Source organism: Cricetulus griseus, assembly GCF_003668045.3.
Source record: "Cricetulus griseus strain 17A/GY chromosome 1 unlocalized genomic scaffold, alternate assembly CriGri-PICRH-1.0 chr1_0, whole genome shotgun sequence".
Classification (NCBI taxonomy): domain Eukaryota; kingdom Metazoa; phylum Chordata; class Mammalia; order Rodentia; family Cricetidae; genus Cricetulus; species Cricetulus griseus.
Window position 1 is genome coordinate 230,250,695 of NW_023276806.1, and position 20,937 is coordinate 230,271,631.

Here is a 20,937-nt window from a genome sequence, read left to right on the forward strand (position 1 = left end):
CCACAAACGTCTCGCCAAGTTAGCCAGGGCTCTTCCCCCCACACAGCCCTTCTTCAGAACTTCTTCAGAATTCTATGTTTTACTATTGGGTCCCAGCGTCTCCTTTTATTTTCTCAGCCACCGGACTCCCCGTGCTGAGCAGGACCGGGAGGCACCCCTTTCCTCCCCGCACCCCAAGGCATGGCACCTACACCTCAGAGCCCCACTCTTCCTCGCCGAGGCGGGAGGAAGCTCAGCAGAGGGTGGGGAAGCCAGGGCGCCACACCCCGTCTTCTCTGATCCTTTCAGATCCTCTCCCCCGGCTCCTCAGCCGCACACGCCAGGGATAATCTCAAAGAAACCAGTAGGATTATCTAGTAAATCCCTTCCATTCAGAGAGGGCCAGGCAGATGTGACGCCAGCAGTTGCTGGGCAGATGAGGTCCGCTCAGGTTGCAAAGGGAGGCGGGGTTTAGAAGGATACGAGGAAGGAGCGCTCAGCTCAGACCTGAGCCTGGCGAGCAGCCCGGGCAGAAGGGAGCCTTCTCGTGGGTGGCCTCAGGGTGGTGAGACTGCTGAACCGGGAGGGGCCCTTGGAGGGGCCACAGGGAAAGACCCTAACTGCGCCCTCCCATTGAATGGCCTTTCCTCACGCACTGGGGTGTCTTCCCACCCCCATCCCCGTCCTCCCAGGACCTAAAGACCCCGCGCGCCCATTTATCGTATTTTCCAGTTTCTCTAAAATGATGCTCATTTGAATGCTGCCGGGTCCCCAGGCAGAACCTGGGACGCACGCTCTTTAGGAGCGATAATTCTCTCTTTAGGAGAGGACTGGACAAGGTCCTGTTCCCAGAGGATGCTGGCTGGTGCGTTCTCACGCACCCCGCTGCTAGGCGGCCTCTGAAGGCGCGGACACCTCTTCTTCCACCCCACAGCCCGTTCTCTAGCTGGATTCACCGACCAGCAGCAGGGAAACTCGCCCCCAGTATGACATTCTTAGTTCAGACACCCATTGATTGGGCTCTTCTAGGAAAGGGCAGGAGATGGGGGGGGGGGTGTTCTGGTTCCCTCCCCTCGGTGCTGTGGCTTTCGCTTTCACTTCCTTGTCCGAGAGTCGACGGATCTCCGGGGCTGAACGGTCATGGCGTTATTGGATCTGTGCGGAGGCGCTCGGGGGCAGCGGCCCGAGTGGGCTGCCCTGGGTGCAGAAAGAGGGTATGGCTCGGACCCGGGACACTACAGTTTCTCTGTGCAAGCTCCGGAGCTCGCACTTCCCCGGGGGATGCAGGTGAGAATTGTAGGGACCCTTGAGAGATGCCAGAGGGAGGCGGAGGAAGGAGGGTCTGCCTGGGTCTGAGGGGCTGAGGAAGCCTGGAGGGACTGTCCAGGAGAGCAGCATCCAGGCCAGCCCTAAAGAACCCACGTGGAGATGAAGACAGGGAAGAGAGGGAAGGAGGGGGGAGGAGGGAGGGAGAGAGGGAGAGACAAAGAGACAGAGACAGAGAAACAGACTCAGAGAGAGACAGTGAGACCCAGAGAGAAGGTGGGTTACCCTTCCCAAGACAGTGCACAAATCACCGCCTTCACAGACTCATGCCTTGGAAGACCCATGAACTTGGGTGGCTAACCTGGCCGCAACAACTCACCCGTGTGTCCTAGAACACGTTAGGCAGTCTAGGTCTCAAACCTCTCATCTGTAAAATGAGAATACGTTAATGAAATGTGCTTCGTGAGAACTGAAGGAGCCATGCTTGGGCAAAGACACCTTGAAGTCAGTTACCATGACCTTTGTTCCCTTGTACTGGAAACCAGAAAGGCGGTAGCCATGCCTCCTGCCTTTCCTCCAGCCATCTAGAGTCTGGCTATTGGTGGCTAGAGAATGCGGAGACCCTTCCTCAGCCACTGCTCTCTGAAAACCTGCCTGGGAAATGCTACCTTTCTGCATCTTGCCCCTTAGCCCACGGACTTCCTGAGGTCCTTTGGTGGTGATCAAGAAAGGAATGTTCAGATTGAGATGGCCCATGGCACAACCACACTAGCCTTCAAGTTCCAGCATGGAGTCATCGTGGCCGTGGACTCCCGGGCCTCTGCGGGGACTTACATCAGTGAGTATGTGAGCTCTGCAGCTTGGGTCTTGGTGCTGTTCTCTTAGCCTGAGGCCTGCACACCAGTTAGGACAGAGCAGCTGTGGGGTTGGAGCGCTGTGGCTCATTTCCTTTGATCCCAAACTCTTCTAGGCACCTTAAGGGTGAACAAGGTGATCGAGATTAACCCTTACCTGCTTGGCACCATGTCTGGCTGTGCAGCTGACTGTCAGTACTGGGAACGGCTGTTGGCCAAGGAATGCAGGTGGGCAGATATCCTCATCCCCTTTGTTTAATCCTCAGTCTTGCAGACCCCTTATCCCCAGAGATCCACCCTAGCGCAAATAAGGGATTAAAAAAAAAACTTTGTGCGATTAAAAATCCCCCAAATCTTAGTCCCCACCCCTGCTTATAAGCCAGGTAATCTATTAATTATTTAATGTGGACACTGTCAACCCTGTAGGATGGTGTTCTTTACTAGGCTTTTAAAAATGTAGTTCAGGTATGGTAAACTCCAAATTTCTCCCTCATTCTCCCATCATGGTGCCAGTACAAACCTTGCAAGCAGTCATCTCCACAACCCTGTCTTGCCTCTCCTGAAGCCTCCTTCCTCCTCCCCTAGGCTGTACTATCTGCGGAATGGGGAGCGCATCTCCGTGTCTGCAGCCTCCAAGCTGCTTTCCAACATGATGCTCCAGTACCGGGGCATGGGCCTCTCCATGGGCAGCATGGTCTGTGGCTGGGACAAGAAGGTGGGTGGCCTGAGCCTGAGCTCCCCACCCCCAACCCGGGGTGAGCTGTCCCTTACCCACCGAGCACTACCCTCCCCCACCAAAACACCAGGTTTTGATGTTTACCCAAGTGTTCTGTCTTAATTGCAACATTTCCGTGGCAGTACCGCTATGCTGCCCACTCTTTGCCAGGCACACTTGAGTCTACATTATCCACAAACCATTTCCCAATTTAACTCAGGACGGCATCCCATCTTCTAGGGTCCAGGACTCTACTACGTGGATGAAAACGGGACTAGGCTCTCAGGACAAATGTTCTCCACGGGCAGCGGGAACACCTACGCATATGGGGTGATGGACAGTGGCTACCGGCAGGACCTCAGTCCTGAAGAGGCCTACGACCTTGGCCGCAGGGCTATTGTGCATGCCACCCACAGAGACTGCTATTCTGGAGGCGTTGTCAATAGTAAGAGACAGGTGCTTCCCCCAAACACCTGGGAGAAGGCGGAGATGTAGGCTGGGGAGACTCAGGGGCGAGGGAGATTTTCAGATCCCAGAAAAGGGTTTTCAGCTCGTGTGTGTGTGTGTGTGGGGGGGGGTATGGGGTGGGTGCGAATGCCCATGTAAGTCTCTGCTGCCATCCACGCCACGCCACTGAAGACAGGGTTGACGCCATACTCTTTTCTCCACTGCTCACAGTGTACCACATGAAGGAAGATGGTTGGGTGAAAGTGGAAACCTCTGATGTCAGTGATCTGATGCACAAGTACCGAGAGGCCAATTAGTGGTGGCGGTGGCTCCTGTGGACCTGCGCAGACTTCAGAGCCAGGAGAAAGAAGGGCCCAACCTGGGCTGGAGACAGAAAACTCCTCCGAGGCCAGGGAGACCTCCAGGTTCACCCTCTGTCTCACGGAGCACCCCATCCCGGGATGTCTTCTAAGTACAATAAAAGAAAACGGTTATTACATGTCTCTGTGTTGTGGCTGAATGGCGTTGGACTTGGGGTCCTTCGGAGGGAGGGATAGGGAGCTCACAGGACATCAAGCGAGGATTAGATCGCAGCTCAGGTTAGTAGGTGAGCATCACCAGGTTCTTCCTGGACATCCCCTCACCCGCCTCTCAGGAGAACCCATCACCTTTCTCTTTGGACACACATTTTCCATTTCATTTGGCCCACAGCCCTTTCTGGGGACTCCAGTGTGGCCCCTTGTGGATGTTTTGGGGGTGACTGGGAGGTCTTTGTGGCCACTGTAAACAGTGAATAACTTAAGTAGCACTTTTGTGACATTGGATATTGGATGTAAAGATGCTGTTGGGGTTCACTTTCATGACCTGTGGCTACAAGGTGAGAGAGCAATGAGGAGACGAGCGGGACTCCCTGGAGCGAGGGAAGCAGAGGAAAAAGTCACAGACAAGAGGGGAATTCCTGGGTCTCCTGGAAGCTCAGGAGTGGTCAAGAGCCAGGCCATGGGCTAGAGGAGAAGAGGGGTGTCCCAAGGCCCGGAGAAGCTAAGGGCTGGCCTGCACAGCTCCACCTCACCCCACCCCCTCATGCCCGAAGTGATTCATGGGTAGTCACACCAACATTTCAAAGGGGGATTTTTTTTTTTAACCTTTCCTTTGGCGACAGTTTCAACCCACTGAGCCATCTCTGAGAGTGGCGCTTTGGTTGAGGGCATGGCCATGCGCAGCAAGGACACTTTGTTTTCGCAGCTGAGAACGAAACCAGTGCCTCACCCTGCCGACAGGGAAGGGCTCTCTCTACCCTTGAGCCCAGAGGACTGATTTCTCCCATAACCTGGGCTCTGGGGAAGGAAGTCGGGTAGAAACTGTAGCTGTTCGGTGGTGTTACTCTGTGGCAGCCTCTCCCTCACATGCAGCAGGCCCTGGCACAGACCCAGGACCCTCACCGCAGGTGCAACACCGAAAAGGAAGTCTGAGGACAGGGCCTCCTGGGCTCAAAAATCTGTGAAAGGAAACCTTAGGCCTGGCGATAGGCGCGAGGCCTTCTATTTAGGCCCTATGTTTTACCTGAAGAACCCTGGTCCTGAGGTTGCCCGGGAAAAAAAAAAGCCCCTGACTCCTCTCCCCACTCCCTCCTCCCCTCCCTGCTTTTCCCAAGGTGAAGAGAAGTGGGTGTCCTGTGTGGTCCATTGTTACTGTTTGGATGACTGGGAGGCACCTAAAACCACGCCCTTCGCCATTTTCCTCTTTTCTCCTCCTTTCTCTCCCCTTTTCTCCTACTCCTCCCATACCCCCCTCCCCCCGCCGCACCGCTTCCCTTTCCTCCTCCTCTTCTCTCCCCTTCTTCACTCCGACTGGAGAGTGAACCTAGAGCTCAGGCGAGAGTTCTCTATTTCTGAGCTATATTCCCAGTCAAATGAGCGCTTTTTAAAATAGGTTCTGAGCTCGAGACAGTAACCAGGGAAATGCAGGTTTTTGTTTTTGGTTTTTTGTTTTTCCCCCAATTACAAAGCATCTCAGACCCTCTGAGAGTTTTGCTGGTAGCTGCCACCGAGGATGAGCCTCCTTGGGACTCTGGGGCGCTCACCCAGCCCGCAGTTTGGCAGGCGCCGCCTGCTGGCCGCTGTGCGCAGCACCCGGACCTGGGCAGTGAAGTGAAAGTGAAAGCCGCGGGACCCGGGCGTCCTCACTGCGAGACCGTCGTCGCCGACACACCCAGGGAATCCAGTTTGGGGAGAAGCAGATTTCAGAAGCGCTGCTGAGCTGCTGTTGCGCAGGTGAGTTCTTGTGGACAGAGCCCGAGCGCCAGCAGGGGTGCGGTCCACTCCCAAACCCTTGGTGTCCTCATCTGGCTCCCCTCTCCACGTTCCCTGCCCCGCTCCCCTGCCCTATTCAATGTCCCAGGTCCCCTGCTCCAGGACCTGTGTCCAGCTCCCAGTGTCCCAGGTCCCCTGCCTCTCATCCCTTGCCCAAGGTCTTCCGCTCCACTCCCTTGCCCGGAGTCCCCTGTCATTTGTCTTTTGATCAGCGCCGCCTGCCCCAAGTCCTCTGTGGCCACATCCCAGCTGCATACTAGGGACCCGGGGACTTCTGGAGGGAGTGTGACTCCGGACTGAGTCTTCTTGGTTAACACCAAGAAGCTTCAAGGGGACAGGCGTGGTGACAGCAGATCAGCCCCCCCCCGCCCCCGCCCCGGCCCGTGTTTACGCCCCCGTGCGTCTTTCCCAGTCTTTCAGTCAGGCAGCATGCCACTATCCCAGGAGAAGTGTGACTAGGAGGGTACCTTTCCGGAGAGGCTGAATAAAATGAGAAAGCCTGAGAAGCCTGCTGTGGGTTTGAGGCAGGAGGCCTGTGACCCCAGTTGGAACTCCCTGCCCTAATTTCTCCCTTTCTCCCTGCAGAGCCGGTCATGGCGCTGGCCCACCTGAGGCCCTGGGCCTCTCTGCTGCTGGTGGACATGGCTTTACTTGCATTGCTACAGGGGTCTCTGGGAAATCTGCTTCCCCAGGGGCTTCCAGGACTGTGGCTGGAAGGCACCCTGCGACTTGGAGGGCTATGGGGACTGCTAACAGTGGGAGGGCTGCTGGGAGGTGTGGGGACCTTTCTGCCCTTGCTCTGCCTGGCCACCCCCCTGCTTTTCTCTCTGAGAGCGCTGGTGGGAGGCACCATGAGTGCCCCAGCAGTCAGAGTGGCCTCTGCCTCTTGGGGCTGGCTGCTGGCTGACTATGGGGCTGCCACACTGGGCTGGGCCGTGTGGGCTGTGCTGAGCCCTCCAGGAGCCCAGGAGAAAGAACCAGGCCAGGAGAACAACAAAGCCCTGATGTGGCGGTTGCTGAAACTCTCCAGGCCAGACCTGCCTTTCCTTATGGTCGCCTTGTTCTTCCTGGTGTTGGCTGTGTTGGGTGAGAGGGAGAGGCCACGGTGAGGGGGTGGGGGTGGGAGAGGGGCCTTGGCAGGGTGCAGCCTTCTTATCCTTCTTGCCTCTTCCAGGGGAGACCTTAATTCCCCACTATTCCGGTCGCGTGATTGACATCCTGGGAAGCGATTTTGACGCGGACACTTTTGCTAGCGCCATCTTTTTCATGTGCCTGTTCTCTGTTGGGAGGTGAGTGGGTGACTGACTTCAGGTCCCTTTGGCAGACCCATGTCTGGACACATGCCCTCCATCCTGACTCTGATTTGCACAAAATACTTGAACTGAAATATGCATGCACTTTCATTTTTCACACTGACTCCCATCCATCCATTTGTCTCCTCCTTTGCATTTTCCAATGTCCTCAAAGTTTATTTTATGTTTTAGGGGCAAGTAGGAGGGCGGTGTGGAGCAAAAGGAGCCCATGTGTCAAACGGGACTGTCCCCAGTGTCTTCAAGTGTCTCCCAGGAATCTCCCTCCCTACTTCTCCCCCCCCACCCCATCTGTGGCTTCCTCACTGTGTGCCTTTGCCTCTTTTTATACAAACCCAGGCGCTGCAGTCTTAAGAAAAACAAACAAACAAACAAACAAACAAAGATAATGGGCTGCCTGGCAGGGCTGTGACAAAGAGAGGGTTCAGGAACAGAGAGAACAGAGAGGGTGCAGATTCAAGCAGTTTCTCTCTTTCTCTCTCTGCTCTCTTCCTAGTTCTTCATTATGCCTCCATCCTAGTTTTGCTGTATTTTTTCCCCCGAAGCCATGCATAGGTGAACTCCTCATGAGTCAGTTCTCTGTTCTTCCAACCCAAGCTTTGATTCCCTTTTGTGTCTCTGGAGCTTTTGGCTTCTGCAGCTCACATTGATCTCTATCTGAAACTAACATTTGTGAAACTCAGCCTACCTTTAGATCTACTCTGCCTTTTGGGAGAATTTTCCTCTTCTAGACCCTTAAGTTTGGCCTGCTCTTGGGTATGTTTTAAACCACCCCGCCCCCCACCCCTGTCATTCTTGTGAGTGAGCCTGCCTGTGCACTGGAGGTCAGAGGGCAGCTTGCTGAGTCAGCTCTGTCCCTTCACTGTGTGGGGCTCAGGGGTGGAACCTAGGTCATCACCAGGCATGGCCACACAGTATGTTTTGATTTCTTAAAAATACTCTTCGAGACAGGTGATTCTCCAATGCAGGTTCACACTGAGCTGTTTTATAAACCCATTTGTTCAGGGGACACTGCTGCTGGTTAGGCATTCACACCTTGCAGTCATGTACTCAGAATCCCAGTGTGTCGCACTCCCTCCTGGCCCTTCCTAGGCCCTTCCCAAAATGCCCTATTTCCTGTCCCCATCCACACTCTGGGCCTCAGCCTCTTGTCCAGCACCATTCTTCTGTTTCTGCCTTCAGAACTGTCTCCCTGGCCTGGGGAGATAGCTCAGTGGGTCACATGCTTGTCGAGAGTCTCTAATCACAGTACAGGGTGTGGAGTGGAGATAGGTGGACCCCAAGGCCATGGTGGCGGGCCAATCGAGCAGAAATGTTGGGCTCCAGGTTCAGTGAGAGACACTGTCTTGGAAAAAATAAAGTGGAGAGCAACCCAGGAAGACATGTGATGTCAACCTTTAGTCTTTGAACACACACACACACACACACACACACACACACACACACACACACACACCAGTACACCTGGATGTTATGTGCAGCCTCATGCAACACAGACAGACAGACAGACAGACAGACAGACAGACAGACACACACACACACACACACACACACACACACACACACACCAGTACACCTGGATGTTATGTGCACCCACATGAAACAGACAGACAGACAGACACACACACACACACACACACACACACACGGCTCCCTTTTCATTCTTACTGTGACCACCAGAGCCCCTCATTTCGTGTTTGCTTGTCCAATATGGTAACTAAATTTGCATTTGAAACCCATATTTTGTAAAACACCTGCTTTTGCACATTTAAAAATACTTCTTCCTCTATGTTTTTATTATAAGAAAATTGGTTGATCTAAGAGGATTTCCCAAAGGATGGAAGATGAGATTGGTGACTGGGGCGTGGGGGAGGGGGTGTCTTCAGAATGGGAGGGAGGGACTTGTTACTGTTTCCAAAGGAAGCACACCTGAGTCCCTGAGCACTTGGGGTTTGCTCAGGTTGTGAGTCTGACCCCTTCCTACCCATTTATTCGCGGGTTCTCACCTCCCTCCACCCTTTGCCCCTTGTCTCCTTCCCCCAATCTCCTCCCTCCCTGTCTCTCCATCTCTCTCTGCATCTCACCCTCCTGCTGTCTGCCCCCTGCACCTCAGCTCCCTGTCTGCAGGCTGCCGAGGGGGCTCCTTCCTCTTCACCATGTCCAGAATCAACCTGCGGATTCGAGAGCTGCTTTTCTCCTCCTTGCTGCGCCAAGACCTTGGGTTTTTCCAGGAGACCAAGACAGGTGAACCTGGCATTTGGGTCTGGGGTTCTGTCTCTTCCTTGTTCTGCCACTCTCCCCCCAGCCCACACCTCTGGAGGCTAGCAGTCATCTTTTAGAGCAGGGTAGAGGTGTCATCCAGGCTCCATGTAGGGGAAGGACGTTGTGAGAGGTGAGGGTGAGTCAGTGAGATGGCCTAGAGTGAGTTCTTGGGTTTCTGCAGTGTCTATGTCCCCTCATCCTCTCTGTCTTCTCCAGGGGAGCTGAACTCAAGGCTGAGCTCCGACACCTCCCTGATGAGCCGCTGGCTCCCTTTAAATGCCAATATCCTGTTGCGGAGCCTGGTGAAGGTGGTTGGGCTCTACTACTTCATGCTCCGGGTGTCGCCCAGGCTTACCTTCCTCTCCCTGCTGGACCTGCCCCTCACAATAGCAGCCGAGAAGGTGTACAACCCCCGTCATCAGGTATGTGTGCACGTCACAGTGCCCCGGGAGGAGATGAAATAAAGCGTTGTTTGTGTTGAGCTGTGGGTGAGAGGGAGGTGAGGAGGGTCTTTCTGGTAAGATGGTGTCTTCTCCTGAGCTTCTCGAAGTCTGGAGAATCAGTGTGAAGAATGAATAACTTAGGAGGTTTACACTTTATTTGTTTGTATTTTATGTGTATGGGTGTTTTGCTTGTGTGTGATGGACATCATCTGTGTGCAGTACCCGAGGAGGCCAGAAGAGGGTGTTGGATTCCCTGGGTCTGGAGTTAGAGACAGTTGTTAGCAGTGTGATACAGGGACTGGAACCTGGGTCCTCTGGAGGAGCATCCAGCACTCTCGCCCACTGAGGCATTGCTCCAGGCCTAGCAAGTTTCCCCTTTGACCTCAGCATACATAATCAGATGGAGTGCAGGGGAGGGGGGGCTTGCGTTGGACAGTCCTGAGTGACTTCAGTTCTGCCTTTAAACACCATGTTTCTAAGGGTGGTAGTGGTGCACACCTTTGATCCCAGCACTTGGGAGGCAGAGGCAGGGGGAATCTCTGTGAGTTTGAGGCCAGCCTGGTCTGCAGAGCAAGTTCCAGGACAGCCAGGACTACAACAGAGAAACCTTCTCTCGAGAAAACCCAAACCAACCAACCAACAACAACAAAACCCCCACCACGTTGCTCACTTTTGAATCACACAGTTCAAAGCACAAGCCTTCTGATTCTCCATATTTCCCCACAAACCTACTGTCATTTTACTTTTTAAAATTTAAATAAAAGCCATTTTGCTGGCTGTGGGGCAGTGGCTCGTCGTGGCTTTGATTTGCATTTTTCTAACCATTAATATTTTTAAATGTATTTTTGTGGGCTTGTGTGACATTTGACACATTCTTTGGAGGGATGTTCATCCAACTCCTTTTGTTGCTTTTGGCTCTTCGGCTAAGAGAAATTCATATGCCCATTTCCCTACTTATTTAAAACATTTGTAGTTTTTTTATTGTTTCATTTTTGTTTCTTTGTTTATTTTGGTTTATGTTTTTTGGTTTTTGGAGACAGGGTTTCTCTGTGACTTTGGAGGTTGTCCCGGAACTCACTCTGTAGACCAGGCTGGTCTTGAACTCACAGAGATCCACCTGCCTCTGCCTTCCGAGTGCTGGGATTAAAGGCGTGCGCCATGGCCACCTGGCTTAAAATTTGCAGTTTTAAAAGCCATTCTTTATATATTTTAAAAATGTATTCTGCATATATTCTGGATGTCATTTGGAACTCTGGGGACAGCATGTGTAGGCTAGTGACTCCTGGGCTGTGGCAGAATTCGCCAAGAGAGGAAAGGCAGCAGAAGAGGGTGAGTAGAGACAGGCTGGTACAGCCGCAGCAGCGACAGCAGGGACTTGCAGCACACAGGAATTCTCGGGGGCTGCTGTTATGAGGCTCAGGCTGTTTTCAGTGTCACAGTGTCCTGGAACAGTCACTGTTGTGCTTATCTCGGTCTGGAGGCGGTTTCACCATGAGTCATCCTGGGCTCAGCACAGAGCACAGGTCTTAAACTGGCACCCATACTTTGCAGCTGGGGCATGCTGTGGTTAACTCTGAGGAGATAACGGCCCTGCTGAGCCCAGCCTGCCCTGAGGCAAAACAGTCATGTGTGCTGTGAAGTTAGGATGCTCAGAGCAGCTGCTTTCCCCACACAGCAGCTACTCTAGCCTCTTATCTGATTTACAAAGATGCATCTTGATGGCTCTTTCACTGTGGACGAGGCCCTATGTGTCAGTGTGGACAGGGTCCTATGTGTCAGTGTGGACAAGTCCTATCTGTCTTTGTTGCCTGTGCCTTTGGTGTCCCTCTTAAGAATTCATTGTCAAATCCAGTGTCAGGAAGCTATTTAATTGGGGATGGAGAGGTGGCTCAGAGCCCTTACTTGTGGTTTGGTTCCAGCTGCAGAGGTCTCTGCACACACACTCTTTCCCTCTCTCCTCTCCTCCCTCCCCCAAAGTCTTTATAAAAAGAGTTTTTATAATTTTAACTCTTAAGTTTAGGTCTTCTATCCATTTCTAATTACAGCTTCTCCTTTTTTAAAAATAAAGGTTTATTTTATCGTGTGTGTGTGTGTGTGTGTGTGTGTGTGTGTGTGTGTGTGTATGCACATGTGTGTGGCTGTCCTCAGAGGCCAGAAGATGGTACCTGGTCCCTGGAGTTGCAGTTGCAGGCAGTTGAGAGCTGCCTGGCTTGGGTGCTGGACTCTGCACTCTGGTCATCTGGAGGAGCAGTAAATGGCTGAGCCATCGTGCCAGCCAGGTCTTCATCTTAACTACTGTCCCTTTCCCCATCTGACAACAGGTGGAAGAAAGTTAAACAAAATCCACACGTGTCTCACAGTATTTACCAGTGAGAGCTCAGCAATGCACATTCCCTTCTTCCTTTTCTGTTGTGACTGTGTGTGTGTGTGTGTGTGTGTGTGTGTGTGTGTGTGATACACCATGGGGGCAGGAATGTGTCAACATGGCAGGTATTGTTCCTTGGGAGCAAGGTGGTGTCTCTTGGGGCTTCAGGTCCTTATGCTGACACAGCAAGCAGTGAGACACCCCACAGCCCCTGTCAACCCTTCTCCCCTCCCCTCCCGTCCCCTCTCCTTTCCCTCCCTTCCCCTCCCTTCCTCTCCTCTCCTCCTCTCCCCACTCTTGTCTCCCTTTCAATATTCCTTCTGGAAAGAAAGGCAAGGAACAGGGTTGTATGCCTGGGATGAAGCCCACAGTCTGTTGTGTTCTGACACATTAACCAGCTTACCCACTGTCTCTGTCTCGTTTCCAGGCGGTGTTAACAGAGATCCAGGATGCGATGGCTAAGGCCGGGCAGGTGGTGCGTGAGGCGGTAGGAGGGCTGCAGACTGTGCGCAGCTTTGGGGCCGAGGAGCAGGAGGTCAGCCGCTATAAGGAGGCCCTGGAGCAATGTCGACAGCTGTGGTGGCGCCGAGACCTGGAAAGAGCATTGTATTTAGTCATACGGAGGGTGAGGCGGCCTGTGGAGGGAGGGGGGATGAGTGTCCCGACCTGCAGGACGTCAAGCTGGGGCAAGAGAGTCAGGGATAGGGAATGGGGACAAGAGACCCAGAAAGAATAACCACAAGACAGGATTCTGATCAAGTGACAAACTTTATTTTTCTCAGGCTAGCTTATATAGTCGGCAGAGCAGGATATGGGGAGGGGCAGAATGGGTTGTTTGTGCACCAGGTGTTAGTGTAGGCAGGATATTAGGAAGCCACAAAGAGGATGTTTGGCAGGGCAAAGAGTTCATGACTAAGAGGCCCAGGAAGGGGTTGCCTAGGTGACTGAGCCTGTGGGTGGAGGACTGGGTCAAGTTGTTTTTTTTCTTGAGCTGGGGTTCTAAGGAGCTGCTATGTAAAGGTTAACTATGTGGCCTGTCAAGCATGGCCTAGGATCTCATGCCAAGCCCTGAGATTTGGCTCCCAACAGATGAGGAGCCAGACAAAGAGGTTCTGGGGATCAGTGTGGTGCACTGGACTGGGGGGCGGGCTCACTTCTCCCTCCTCTCTCCTTCCCTCCAGGTGATGGCCTTGGGCATGCAGGTGCTAATCCTGAACTGCGGTGTGCAGCAGATCCTGGCTGGTGAGGTCACCAGGGGAGGCCTGCTCTCCTTCCTGCTATTCCAGGAGGAAGTGGGTCACTATGTCCGGGTGAGTGAGATAGATGCCTTCAGTGCACGCTGAGGCTCTCTGCTTCTCTCTGTGCTTCTGGGCTGTGAGCTTTATTTGTTTAACAAACTAGTTAATATTCTTATGGATAGTTTTAAACATGCTAAAAAAGGACATTATAACGAACTTTCAGATAACTATTATCAGTAACAATGATCATAACCCTAACCTTAACTCAAACCCTAACCCTAACTCCAGCCACAACTAACTCTAACCCTAGGTTAGTTAACTCCATTGTAAACTAATGCTGACCCTAACCCATCCAAACCACAAATAGCCATGACCCTAACTTAACCCCACCACGACCAACCTTATCCCTGAGTGCAATCTGAAACCAAACCCTACCCCTAGCCTTATTCCAACCTCAACCCCTGCCTACTCCTAACAGCCCACCACGTTGGGTCTGCCCTCGCTCCCCTCATACCATTTTGAAACAAATTCAAAATATCACAGTCTTATCTGTAGATATTTCCTTGTGCATCTCTAGAATGTAAACATCAGAAGTATGTAGTTCAAAAGCCATTATCACATCAAAAAAATTAGCAATCATTTCTTAAATTCATCAGTACACTCAGTGCTCAGATGTCCACAGGTCCACACGGTGTGATCCGTTGATGTCCTTTCGGCGTCTCTGTGTCTTCTGCTTTAAAATTCTCCACCTTGCTATTTGTTTAATGAATGTGGTTTTTGTCCTGTGGGTCAGACCCCTGTAGTATTATTCCAGTGTGTACCTCTGACTCTGAGTCCTGTCCACTGATGGATAAGTATGGAACCTTTAAGATTCAGCATTTCCCTTTGTATGGTTATGGCTACATATTTTTAAAGATTTATTTATTTATTTATTACATTACATTACAATATTCTGCCTGCATGCCAGAAGAGTGCACCAGATCTCATCACAGATAGCTGTGAGCCACCATGTGGTTGCTGAGAATTGAACTCAGGACCTCTGGAAGAACAGCCAGGGCTGTTAACCTTTGAGCCATCTCTCCAGCCCATGGCTCTGCTCTTTATCTGGGAGACACAGCATGTCTGGTTCTCTTGGTGCTGGTGTCTGCCACTGATAAACAATGCCTTTGCGTTTGTTAAATGATCAGGTTGTAAACAGTGTTGCTCTGTCCTGCCTTCCCCTATCAACTTGATACATCAACAGAGAGACTTGATCTCATCCACCGTTGAGATCCTACCCAGTGGTAGTTTGACTAGGAAAGGTACTTAGCTATTTCTTTATAGTTGATCACTTTAAAAAATAAGTTACCTTGTTTTGGGCCCTGGCCATAATTTTCCCGGCTACTTCTTCACCACCCTTTATGTGTGGAGAGCTGGGCCAGGCACTCTGATACTTCAAAGTTGAGTTGGCCACAGTGACAGCTTTTAAAAGGGCTCCCTGTCTCATGAAAGGGCATGCTAGGCACACAGATTGCAGAGTAGTGAGCAGAAGCCTCGGGGTTGTGTGGATTTCAGAGCTTTTCAGTTGCAACTTGGAACACCAAAATTACTAGCAAAATTACTCTGGTAAGGCGGCACAAGTCTGCAATCCCGTGGTTGTTGAAACCCTGAGGGGAGATGTCGCCACATTCGAGGCCAGCCTGGACTATGTAGCCAAAACTGTTTCAAAAGAGCAAAGACAAAGCTACCCTGTCTCCACTCCTCCGGTTCACTCAGGTCATACATTAAAAGTCAGAGGCTCTTTTTTTTGGGATAAGGAGGGGGAGAGGCTGGCTGAGGTCATGTTCTTGGGCAGGGTGTGTGAGGAGCTGAGTTGGGGACCTGGCTTCCGGTGGGGTTTGACCCTTGACCTGTCCGTTCGTTCCTGTTTTCCAGAACCTGGTGTACATGTATGGGGATATGCTTAGCAACGTGGGCGCTGCTGAGAAGGTTTTCTGCTACATAGACAGAAAGCCGAATCTGCCCCAGCCTGGGACCCTGGCCCCAACCAGGCTGGAGGGCCGCGTGGAATTCCAAGACATCTCCTTTTCGTACCCGAGTCGCCCCGAGAAGCCTGTACTCAAGGTGCCCGCGGGAGACCCTGTGGTCAGGGACTGCGGCCTGTACATCATCTTCTCCAGGAAGCTGCCCTCACCTCTTCGCTGCTTTTCTAGGGCCTGACGTTCACGCTGCACCCTGGAAAGGTGACAGCGTTGGTGGGACCCAATGGGTCAGGGAAGAGTACCGTGGCCGCCCTGCTGCAGAACCTGTACCAGCCCACGGGGGGCCGGCTGCTGCTGGACGGACAGCCCCTGGTCCAGTATGATCACCACTACCTGCACCGCCAGGTGGGAGGGGCTCAGGAGAGGGAGGGACAGGAGAGAGGGGCAGCCTGGAGGAAAGAGGAGGCAGCCCCGGGGAAGAAAGGCTGGGGTCCATCCTGAGAAAGGCAGGGAGGTACCAGCTCTCTGCTCGCGTCCCCTCTGCGCAGGTGGTTCTGGTGGGACAGGAGCCTGTGCTCTTCTCTGGGTCTGTCAAAGACAACATTGCCTATGGCCTGAGGGACTGTGAGGATGCCCAAGTGATGGCCGCTGCCCGGGCAGCTTGTGCGGACGACTTCATAGGGGAGATGCCTGATGGGATACACACAGGTACCTACTGGTCCCGAGCCCACCCTGGCAGGGGACGGAGAAAATGGGGCAAGAGCCCATTGGATAACGTGCTTGTGTTGCAAGCATGGAGACCCGAGGTTGATCTCTGGAATGCATTTTATGGGGTGAGGTGGGGGGGGGGCAGGCTGTGAGTAATCCCAGCTCTGGGGATGCAGAGTCAGGAGGAGGCTCCTTAGGTCTCATTCCAAGCCAGTGAGATACTATGTTCCAAAAACAGACAGACACACACACAGGCACACAGGCTCACACACACATACCCCAGCACACACACAGGCTCATGTGCACATGAGTGTCACACACACACAGGCACATAGGCATAGGCTCACGCGCTCGCGCGCGCGCGCCCACACACACACACACACACACACACACACACACACACACACACGAACTTACTTTGGGGTGATGTTTTTATTCTGTTGTTCCTCTGTTCCCACTTATTCTCCACCCCAGCTCGCCTTTTGCCAGGCTTTGCTACCTCCTGATTGGCTAACAGAAGCAGATGGGGGAGGAACTTGTTCTTCCCAGCTGGGAGGGTTGCTTTCTGACCTGTTGTGTCTCAAGAGGGACTTTCTCTGGTTTCCTCAGAAATAGGGGAGAAAGGGGGCCAGTTAGCCGTGGGACAGAAACAACGTCTGGCCATTGCCCGGGCCCTTGTGAGGAACCCACGGGTCCTGATCCTGGATGAGGCTACCAGTGCCCTGGACGCCCAGTGTGAGCAGGCTGTGAGTACTGGCGTGGGAAGGGCAGGGGACAGTGCAGTTAAGAGATATGTTGAAGAGTCAGGTGGTGTGGAACTGGGCAGGGGTGGGCGGGTGTCCGACTGGCGAGGAGAGTGTCCGAACCTTGCAGGGCCATGAATCCCATGAATTGCAATGATTACTTTTTTGTTGCTGGACCAAATAGGTCATTTTGGCTCATGGGTTGAGAGAGCGCACAAGCCATTGCGGCAGGGCCAGCATGGCTGTGGGAGTGTGTGGTTTGGACTCTCCACATCTTGGTGGATGGAGAAGCAGAGTGTAAATGCTGACACTAAGCAGGTTCCTGCTTTCTCTCCTCTTCATGAGGACCTGGGGCATGGGATGACTCCGCCCACTTTCAGGGTGGGTCTTTGTCCTCTCTGGATTCTTCATCAGTCCTCACAGACACACAAAGGTGTGCCTTGCCCAGGCCCTGGGCTTTCTTGAGTTGAGTTGGCGATGAAGAGTTACTATCCTCAGGATGGAAAGGAGAGTGTCGTGGGGTATCTGGTCCTCCAGAGCTGCCTTTCCCAGCAGTGCAGCCAGGAAGGGCAGGCCACAGGGGTCAGCCCCTGCACAGCCATGCCTTCTTTACCCGAGTCACAGGGGGTGGACCAGCTATGGTGTCCCATTCTTGCTTCTCTGAGTCTCATGACTGTCCTCTGCAGCTGCAGGCCTGGAGGTCGCAGGGAGACAGGACGGTGCTGGTGATTGCCCACAGGCTGCACACGGTTCAGAACGCAGACCAGGTGCTGGTGCTCAAGCAAGGGCAGCTGGTGGAGCATGACCAGCTCAGGAAGGATCAGGATGTCTATGCTCACCTGGTACAGCAGCGGCTGGAGGAGTGAGGCTTCCGGACACAGAGCCACCCACTGAGTTCTTCTCAGAACCGAGGCCAGAACCAGACCCACGGGGACTGTGCTGGAGGCTGGGGTCGGGATAAAGACTGGGACCATTTTGGACTTTGTATGTTTTGCTGCGCTTGAGTGGGTGAGATTTGGGGGATGGGGTGGTCATTGGATGTAGTGAGTGTTTTGTGGTTCTTGAAACTATTTTTTTTGCTGAATATAATAAATATGTATAAAATGTTTTTCCTTAATATATGCTACAGTTAATATTGATTGACATTTTAACAGCATCTAGAATCACGGACAAACCTGGGCTGAGGTTGGAATAACCGCCTCAACTGTGGGTGGCGCCATCCCCCTGGACTGGGGGCCCAGACTGCGTAGAAGGGGAGAGTGAGCTGAACACCAGCGTCGTCTCTCTCTGCCTCCTGCGAATGCCTCTCACTCCTGCCTTCCCTGACATGACAGACTGTCTTTCTTTCTTTTTCGATAGGGTTTCTCTGTGTAGCTCTGGCTGTCCTGGCACTCTCTCTGTAGACCAGGTTGGCCTCAAACTCACAGAGATCCGCCTGCCTCTGCCTCTTAAGTCCTGGGATTAAAGGCGTGCACCACCATGCCTGGCCCTGTACCTGATATTTTTTGGGGAAACTGGAGGATGGTTGGGCAAAACACAGCTCTCAAGTTAAGAGTGTCAATAACATAATTGTGAGTAAGGGCTGCACCCGCAGTGTTTGAGTGTGAGCAGGGTCTATGCGACACGGTCCCCATGTTGTAGGAGGTCTTTCTTTGGACTGCTGGCCCCCATATAATGACATGGAGACTTTTTATTAATTATGAAAACTTGGCCTTACTTTAGGCTTGTTCCCAGGTAGCTCTTGAAGCTTAAATTAACCCATTTATATTAACCTATGTTTTGCCGTGTGACTCATTGCCTCCACCTTCCTTCACATCTGGCTGGTGAATCTTCCCCCACCCATTCTTTCCCAGAGTTCCTATCTCTGCCCGGAAGTCCCACCTCTTCTCTCCTGCTTAGCTATTGGCTGGTCTGCTCTTTATTAAACCAATCAGCTGGTGCCTTAGGTGAGGAAGGATGGAGACACATCTTCACACAGTGTACTAGAGGATTTTCCCAGCACTTTAGTCCTTATTCTGAGCTCTATACTCTTTGTGTATTTACTATTTCCAGTTTCTTCATCATTTCCATCTTATGAGTGGGGAAGCTGATGCTTGAAGAGTACTTTCCCAAGGTGCTTAGCTCCATTTTGGCGGCTGTGACAAATACCCTGACCAAAAGCTGAGGGAAGAAAAGGTTTATTGGCTTCCAGTTTGCAGGTCACAGTGCACCAGCGAGGGAAGCAAAGGACTGTGATGTCAGGCAGGCTGGCCCTTTCACACAGCACTACTTCTGACCAAGGAATTCACTTCACAGCCAGAGAAGAGCAGTGGGAACCAGAGTGGCCACTGTGTGGTGGTACCAGGCAGGTTTATTCTCAGTCAGCTTTCTTACACGGTCCAGGACCACCTGCCCAGAGAATGGCGTTGTCCTCAGTGGACTGGGCCCTCCTGCATCGGCAATCAAGGCTATCCCTAACAGACATGCCCACGGGGCAGCCTGATCTAAATAATTCCTTACCAAGACTCTCTTGCTGGTGTCTTAGTTACTTTTCTGTTGCTGTGACCAAACACCATAACCAGAAGCAACTTACAGGAGGGATTGTTGGTCTGGCTTTGTGGCTCTAGAGGGAGAGTCTGTGGTGGTGGGGAGCAGGCCTCAGAGAAGCAAACCGAGAGCTCACTTTCCTATCCACAAACGAGGCAGAGAGCAAACTGGGAGTGAGACAAGACTGAACTCTCAGCGTCCGCCCTCAGTGACGCACTTCCTCCAGCAGGGCCGGTTCACTTCCCCCAAAGCATCATCAACTGGGGACCAAACAGTCAAACAATGGGTGATGTCTTTTATTTAAAGCACCATGCCAGGTGACTCCAGGTTGTGGCAAGTTGGCATTAAAGATAGTTTGTTTTTGAAAAGTTTCTAGACCCCAATCAGTAAGCCTCTCCACCAATACAGCGATCCACATCAGACCAGATCAAACCGAATTAGAAAAAGCCCGTGATTAATGGATACAACGCTCCCAGATGGCCTTGCAGTCCCCCAGGGAGGAGATGGGAAAGGGAGACCAGAAAAACCATAAGTCTGTTTTCTGGGGGACAGTTTAAATACCTCGTGGGAGTGGTCCTGAGCATCTCTGGGGGAGTGGTCAACGTTTGGGAGGCTTTCTGAGATCCGGCAGGGTTTGGAGGGAGTTGGGGAAGGGGGCTTGGGATGGAACCTGCATCATAACATCCAGACTCTCGGGTATATGGATGCCAGGGGCTGGAGTTGAAGCTTCCACCGTAACACTTTTAGTGCTCGCTTTGGCAGCACATATACTGAAGATTGTTTATTTTAGATTTATTTATTTTCTGTGTATGATTTTTTGCTTGCATGTTTGCACATGTATCACATGTGTGCCTGGGGCCTGGTGGCGGTCAGAAAGGGGCATTGGATACCCTGATTTGGAATTAAAGGTGGCTGTGAGCTGCATGTGGGTGCTGGGTGGTGAAGGGACCAGCTCCCCATTTCGGCAGCCATGACAGTAACACGTGCTTGCCATAACCTTGCCTTGGTCACTTAGAGGTCAGACGCCTGCCTCGTGACAAGGAACCAATCAGAAGTTAGCTGGTGGCGCTATGCTTTACGACCCTGGGTGTACTTTACGGGCAAGCGCACAGCAATGACGCACAGAGCATAGCAACCACCCTGGGAGGGCCTATCGGCCATAACAACCAGCTGGCCAATCAACACAGGGCAAGCCCTCCAAGCCCGGATACCTGAGTTTTCCGGGGGGGGGGGGGGGTCTAACAGTGGGAATCCTACTCAGGTGTTCTGAAAGAGCAACAAGTGTTTAAACCCCAAGCCCCCTCTCCAGCCTGCAAGTGGGCATTTAAAACCAACACCACACACGGTTACACACTGTTGGAGCTGGTGTTGTGTATACCTGGAATCTGAATTCTGAATACAGTTATATTATTTCTCCTGTGCAGAATCTCCAACCCAAGTCAGACCAAGTAAAGCCGCCGGCTCTTTGGAGATCCAAATCCAGTGTATTCTCTCCCCCAAAGATGGCTGTCATTCACAGCCTTAGAGCCTTCCGTCTCCAGGGAGGTTTCTGCTGCGTTCCCCTCTTCCAGCTGTCCAGGAAGGCAGGTTTCCTTTCCGGAGGGACCTTGGGAGAGTGCCACTTCTATGACCTGCTTCCGGGCCTGGAGCCTTTGCCCAGCACACAGGGGCCCCAACCTCCCTGTCTTGGTCCTGTCATCCCGGGCCACATCAAGCTCCCTGGCTGCAGTCCTGGTTTTGCTTCCGAAGTTAACTGGGGGTTTCCAGGAAAAGCCTCACCGATGCTCAGTTGGGGACTTCCTTTCAAG

At 52.5% G+C, this 20,937-nt stretch overlaps 2 protein-coding genes across 3 annotated transcripts; both read left to right on the forward strand.

Moving 5' to 3' along the window:
- The first annotated feature begins 500 nt into the window (after nt 1-500).
- On the forward strand, nt 501-3,764 carry Psmb8 (proteasome 20S subunit beta 8). Of its 2 annotated transcripts, none has more exons than XM_027388728.2 (6): nt 501-1,266; nt 1,936-2,083; nt 2,216-2,327; nt 2,685-2,814; nt 3,055-3,270; nt 3,493-3,764. In XM_027388728.2, the coding sequence occupies exons 1-6, from the start codon at nt 1,120-1,122 to the stop codon at nt 3,502-3,504; spliced, it is 765 nt and encodes a 254-aa protein (XP_027244529.1). In that variant the 5' UTR covers nt 501-1,119; the 3' UTR covers nt 3,505-3,764. The 2 variants fall into 2 exon arrangements, with proteins under 2 accessions (XP_027244529.1, XP_027244528.1); XM_027388727.2 differs by having other exon boundaries at nt 1,033-1,266; nt 3,055-3,259.
- Nucleotides 3,765-5,078: 1,314 nt separating this feature from the next.
- Nucleotides 5,079-17,720, forward strand: Tap2 (transporter 2, ATP binding cassette subfamily B member). Its single transcript, XM_027388730.2, has 12 exons — nt 5,079-5,534; nt 6,159-6,659; nt 6,748-6,862; nt 8,997-9,127; nt 9,362-9,567; nt 12,381-12,578; nt 13,135-13,263; nt 15,106-15,294; nt 15,384-15,557; nt 15,701-15,860; nt 16,470-16,606; nt 17,290-17,720. Exons 2-12 carry the CDS (start codon nt 6,167-6,169, stop codon nt 17,467-17,469), a joined length of 2,112 nt encoding a protein of 703 aa, XP_027244531.1. The 5' UTR covers nt 5,079-5,534; nt 6,159-6,166; the 3' UTR covers nt 17,470-17,720.
- The last annotated feature ends 3,217 nt before the right edge of the window (nt 17,721-20,937 follow it).